Raw genomic sequence first — 6,110 nt, forward strand, 5'->3', positions numbered from 1 at the left:
GAACATCCTGGATATCCCCATTATTTTAAATTTAAATGGGGCAGATTTGTTTTGATTTTGTAGAGAATTTTTGGGTGATGAGGAGTAAAATCTTTAACATTTCTAAAATTTCTAAACAGATACCTTGGCTCTGGGTAAGTTGGTGGCATCAAAGTCAGGTCACCCCTGCCTGAGTTACTGCAGAAATGCCTTGCCACGGGAGACTTCACAGTAAGTCTACTAACCTGGAGATGGATTTCATCTGAGCACGTGAGACTTCTTGAGCATTTTTAGCACCTGCATCTACCTATTCAGTTATGCCATTAAGTGTTAAGAATCCTAGCTTTCAATCCAGACTGTAATCCTTCACACAAATACAACTCTATTTACTTCTTTGGGGGGGGGGATGTCACATATGTGTTCCCTTTATTAGGTCTTTCTCCAGAAAAGATTCTGGCTTTAAAAAATGATCTTTTCCAATATTCTGAAGTTTGAAGTCTTTATGGCCATTTTAAAGGCCCATTTCTTGCCCCACTCCCTTGCAGGATTGAAAGCTTCATAATGAGATTTATCTCATCATTGCCCCTTACCCCCATCCTCACCCCATTCCACCCTGGGAGGGATTGCCTAGTGGCCCATTGCGATTTAAGAACTGCTGGATCACATATGTCCTAATAGGCAACCTTCCCACCCCAATTCCACCTCCCTCTCCTAGGTAGTCTCCTGTGTGTTCCTCTGACATCACTGTTCAAGAGAAGGCACTTTCACCTCAGTCCTTCAGGGAAGACCATGTTTCAATTCTTGGCTTCACTGCTAAGCAGTAATATGATCTGGTTAAGTCCATTAATCTCTCTGAAACAAAGTTTCTTGATTTATACAATCAGAATAAGATTGCTTCCTCTAAAAAGATTAATGTGAGGATTCATTAGAAAAATTAAATCCCCAGCCTGTGTGTGAATTTGCATTTTCGGGGTAGGGAGCTAAGAGGACATTCTCAAACATGGAATTTTAGGAATGAAATTAAAAAGCAGGAAGTGTGGGGCAGTTGTAGGCAGGGAGAGAAATGTATAGGGCCTGACTTATTCTGTGTGGATTCAAATCCTAGCTCCTCCTCTCACTAAGCTTTATGATCTGGGGAAAGTTAATTACATACTTTGTTCCTGTACTTCCTCCATGGTGCAGATATGGTAAGTGCCTGCTTGAAAGGCTGTTTTAAGTATTAAAGACAAAGAGAAAATATACATAAAGGACTTTAGCACAATGCCCCATTTTTAAGTGCCCACAAAAGTCAGCTAATTTTAATAAAATGTAGAAAATGTAAGAAAGGAACTGTAAATATCAACCCTTGTTTCTATGTGATGTGATTATGAACATTTTTGCTGTTTTTACACTTTTCTGTCTTCGTCAGTTTTGAGATGAACATGTAAGTTACATTTTTAAAAAACTTCACACATTTATGAGTAGCGATAGAGCAGTGATTTTCCCACCCTATTAGATGAAATTACCATATTTGTACAGTTGGTACAATGTCTCATTCCCAATCCATACTACAGTACTAAAAAGATAGAGTACACTTTTCCAAAAATGATTGTATCACAAGAATCTTTAATGTTTACTTTAAAGTTTACTCATGGTGGGGTTGTATTTGTGTTTAGTAAACTGTGCCAAGTGCCCACATTGAGGTCGTTTCAGTTCACATCACTGCACTCCACATGGATGTTTACTGTGCCCAGCGAGGTCATAAAGAGGGGGTCCTTGACTCTCCTCTTGGTTAGGCCAGCTTTACTGGTGAGTTCTTCCAAACTCTCCAGAAGTAGTCTACCTAATACACATCATCCGTTCCATATAAAAGAATAAGATGGAAAATTTCTCAATGTATTTCATAAGTTTAGCACGTCTCTGGTACAAAAATTCAAGAAAGGTAGCACAAAAGCGAAAGCACCAACCGAGCTTACTTATAAACAAACATGCATAAATCCTGCACACTATCTAATAGTACTGAACTGAATACAACATTGCATTAAAAAGTATAAAAGCACTGTACTGAAAACTTAAAGTTACACGTGAAATACTGCACTGTAAATCCTGAATACTCTATTGTCCCACCCCCACCCCTCCACCGCCCTGGTGAGGGTCAGAAACCATTAATCTGCCTCCAGACCTTGCTAGTCCTCGGAGACACTGCTGCGGGGGCAGTGGGCAGTGGGATCAGCCTCCCGCAGAGCTCTGGCCTCCTCCAGAGCCTCTCTGTATCGGGAAGGCCAGGCCTGGGGGTCTTTCTTAAAGACCCTGGCCAGGAACTCCATGATTTGCATCTTGGTGATTTCACGGCTGGCACGGGAACCCCAGAAGAACTCGTACTCAGGTGGCTCAACGTGGGGTACGCGCTGGTATTTCAGGTAATTCTGTTGGACGAACTCCTCGGTGATGAGCTTTCTCACATCTCCAAAGGTGGAGTGCTTCTTCCAGGGCCGTAGCCCCAGGATGCGCAGCACGTTCCAGACGGCACTCTCTCTTGCACCGCGACCCTTCACATAGATGAGGCTCAGGATCATTAGCAGGAGGCCTGTCATAGGCATACGGTTGCTCAGCGCCACCCTGTCCAGCTCCTCCGGCTCAAGCGCTTTGACAAGCGAAAACTCCATCGTGTGCAGGCTAGTCAGCCTCAGGTGTAGCCCGAACACTCGTGCGAGGATGAGGCTGGTGCGTCTGAGAATGCTTCTGCACCATTTCTTGTAACTGCCGATGACATCCTTCACCATGTCTGGGAACCAGATGATCATTCTCTTCTGATCCTTGACCAACACGTACCACATGAGCTCGTGCGCCTTCTGCACCAGCTGGGCCGGGGCTGGCGGCGCTGGGCCAGGCTGGGCCGCTGGGGCTTGGTGGGCGCGGCCTTCCTCCGCAGCCTGCTGCAGGGCCTTCGGGTCTCCCTCCTCGCTTGGGGCCTGGGGCGGAGGCGAAGGCAGCGGGGCTTCGATCGGGCCTAGAGGAGGGCTCTCTGGCGCTGCGAGGGTCGCGGCCTGAGACGCGGGCTGGGAGGGCCCCCCGGGGACCCCAGGACTGATGTGCACCTCGGAGTTGGAAGCCTGGGGTGCAGAGTCAGGGTCACACACATCCTTACTTTGTTCGGACATAACGGCTCCCTCTGACAAGGGCAGGGCCTTTGCGTCCAGGAGCTCTTCGAGACTGCGCTCCCTCCGCGGACTCCTGGAGAGGAAGTGCGCGTTGCTGCGCGCGGCGCCTTCCGCAGCAGCCGGGCGGGGCGGGGCGGTGGCGGGACCCGCCACTGCGCTTGCGCGTCCGCCGGCTGATGGCTTGACCGCAGCAGGGGGGTGGGGCAGGGCTGGGAGCCCGACGGGGCGGTTGTGACTTGAGGCCCCACAGAAGTAGTGGGGAGCACCCTGAAATGGGGCAGCAGTGACCCGCAGTTGTCCCCTTTGAGCTGAGGAGGTGGTGGGAAGGAGGGGAGGGAGATGCAAGAGCACTGGAGAAGGAGCGCTAGAAAGTTTGAGAGTATAGATGGTAAGTTAAGTTTCTAAGATAAGTTTCTTCAGTTTCTTGGGAAATGTTTAATTGGGTGTATGCAGAATCACGGTAGATATAAAAGTCCCAGAGAAAGTTCTAGGCTGGTGTGTAAACTTGAGTTTTGTGACAATAAGTGTGAGACTTTAAACCAAGGGAAAGATCGGGATTGCCCAACAAAAAATGTAAACTGAGAAGAGGTTGGCACAGATTCTAATCCTGAGAAATACTGATAAAAATTGGTGGAGTCTCTGCTACACGGGGAGGTTATAAAATGAGAAATGCAGAATTTAGTCAATCCATGTGCAAACAGAACTTTCTTGGATATGATAAACGAATGACATTGCTAGTGTTTTCATGGTCATTGATTTTGGTTTTCTTTTACTTCCCTCGGTTCACTTTGATTTCCTTTTAATTTTTCCATTAAGAACCCATCACACAAAGATTGTCATATTTATTAGAACAACCTTTTTTCCCTATCTGTCCAGCACCCTTCCTTCCCTAATGACAAAACTTCTTCTTGTCATGGGATCCCACCCCTACCCTCTCTCAGAAACTGGCTGGTCCTATTTGGAAGCCGCACCCAAATCGCTTCCAACTTTTTTTTTTTTTTTTAACATGGGTCCCCTAAAATCATAACTGGCAATATCTCTCATGACCAAAGAGATGCTACATATTTATGGTCGTGTGTGTGTGTGTGTGTGTGTGTGTGTGTGTGTGTTTTGTGCTGTTTTTTGTTGTTGTTGTTGTTGTTGTTTTGTTTTTGTTTTTTTTAATTTCAGAGAACAGATCCACACTGAGCAAAAATGAAGTTGACACTCCCAGGGAAGCAACTATGAAGAAAGAGGTGGGTGTAAAAGCCTCTGAATCCAGGGTTCCTAAGGCTGATAAGGATCCCTGGTCTGAGCCAATGTGGTCCTTCAGCTCTTCCTGGGTTTCCTCAAGGGAACAGCTTCTTCAATATGTGCTGTCTTGAGTCTGTTATTTAAGCATATTTAAAGTATTGTCTTGACATTTCCAGAGTCCTCTTTGTATTTACTTGTATCAACTTTCTCATTTCACACTTTATTTATTTTTTTTCACAAGAAGATTGGCTTGGAATTGTTTTCATATTATTTTTCTATCTTTGGATTTTCATGCTTGCTTCACCTTTGGCAGGACAATTCCTCCAGTAGATCTCCTTAACCTTTCATTTCACAGGGGTAATTCCTACAGATCGTTCAGATATGCCTTAGTTGGACTTTTTCCTATTTATAATTTTCTTTTTATTTGATATATGGATTTCTATTTTTTAATACATCTTACAGAGTTGTGTCAGTTATATTTGTTGTTTTATTATTTAAAAATAGCTATTGAATCAATTTACTGCCCTTATTCATCTTAAAACAATCCTCATTTTATCTCCATTAGTTTTCTTCTTTTTTTTCTTATTTTTGGATTTTTTTGCGGGTTAACTATTTGGGTTAACTAGTTCATTTAAGGTATTTAAAAAGATTAAGCTTAGGGGCGCCTGGGTGGCGCAGTCGGTTGAGCGTCCGACTTCAGCCAGGTCACGATCTCGCGGTCCGTGAGTTCGAGCCCTGCGTCGGGCTCTGGGCTGATGGCTCAGAGCCTGGAGCCTGTTTCCGATTCTGTGCCTCCCTCTCTCTCTCTGCCCCTCCCCGGTTCATGCTCTGTCTCTCTCTGTCCCAAAAATAAATAAACGTTGAAAAAAAAATATTAAAAAAAATAAATAAAAAGATTAAGCTTATATATTTATTTTGAGAGAATGAGAGAGAGTGTGAACATGGGAGGGACAGAGAGAGAGAGGGAAATCCCAAGCAGGCTCCTTGCTGTCAGTGCAAAGCCCAACTAGGGGCTTGAATGCACAAACCATGAGATCATGAACTGACCCAAAATCAAAAGTTGAATGCTTAACTGACTGGGCCACCCAGGCATGCCTAGGGTATTTTTAATAATGAAAATGTTGGAGTCTATTATTTAAATCTCAGCTCAGCTTTGGATATGAGCCATAAGTTTTGCCATTGTGAGGTTATGAAAATTACATCCTCATATTTCATCTTTCTAGATTTAATAGATTCATGAAGTTAAATTGCAAGTTTGGGCACAAAATTATAAATCTATAAAACACTTACATATAAAAAGTATGAAAGCAATTTTAAAAACAATTATAAAAATATATGAGCTCCTGCAGTATATCCTGCTTCAGTGGGATATCAGAGTTCTGACCAAAGAGTTTGCTTGGGTTTCAGTTGCTGCCTGAACCGGAATGGGCCTCATTCTGGTGAAGGTGCCCATGGCGAACAATGGTCACCCACCTCTACCACAGCTCACTTCACACCCTACTTCTGACAGGAGGGTTGTTTAATACTGTACCAGTGCCTGTGTATTATGACCTCTGTGAAGGAGGATGCTCAGAGGGTTTAAAGAATCAAAACTGATCCTCAAGCTTGAAACCATGTACAGGGTAGACCCCTAGTGCTGTTCACTCTTAAATCCCAAGTGTTAACATTGTCTTTCCAGAAAATAGTATGCTGAAGAGACTCAATTTCCTATCAAGAAGAAACTTCAATGGGGGAGGGTAAGAAAAACTAAAGCTTGGG

The 6,110-nt window shown here is 44.2% G+C and overlaps 1 protein-coding gene across 1 annotated transcript; it reads right to left on the bottom strand.

The window, feature by feature from the left end:
* Positions 1 to 1,564: 1,564 nt before the first annotated feature.
* NDN (necdin, MAGE family member) lies at positions 1,565 to 3,234 on the bottom strand. Its single transcript, XM_045448897.1, has one exon. It carries the CDS (start codon positions 3,117 to 3,119, stop codon positions 2,145 to 2,147), a length of 975 nt encoding a protein of 324 aa, XP_045304853.1. The 5' UTR covers positions 3,120 to 3,234; the 3' UTR covers positions 1,565 to 2,144.
* Positions 3,235 to 6,110: the final 2,876 nt, after the last annotated feature.

The sequence above is a fragment of the Leopardus geoffroyi genome, chromosome B3, assembly GCF_018350155.1.
Source record: "Leopardus geoffroyi isolate Oge1 chromosome B3, O.geoffroyi_Oge1_pat1.0, whole genome shotgun sequence".
NCBI classification, from domain to species: Eukaryota; Metazoa; Chordata; class Mammalia; order Carnivora; family Felidae; genus Leopardus; species Leopardus geoffroyi.

Coding starts and splice junctions, on each gene's coding strand:
- NDN (XM_045448897.1), bottom strand. CDS start 3,119: ATGTCCGAACAAAGTAAGGATGTGTGTGACCCTGACTCTGCACCCCAG.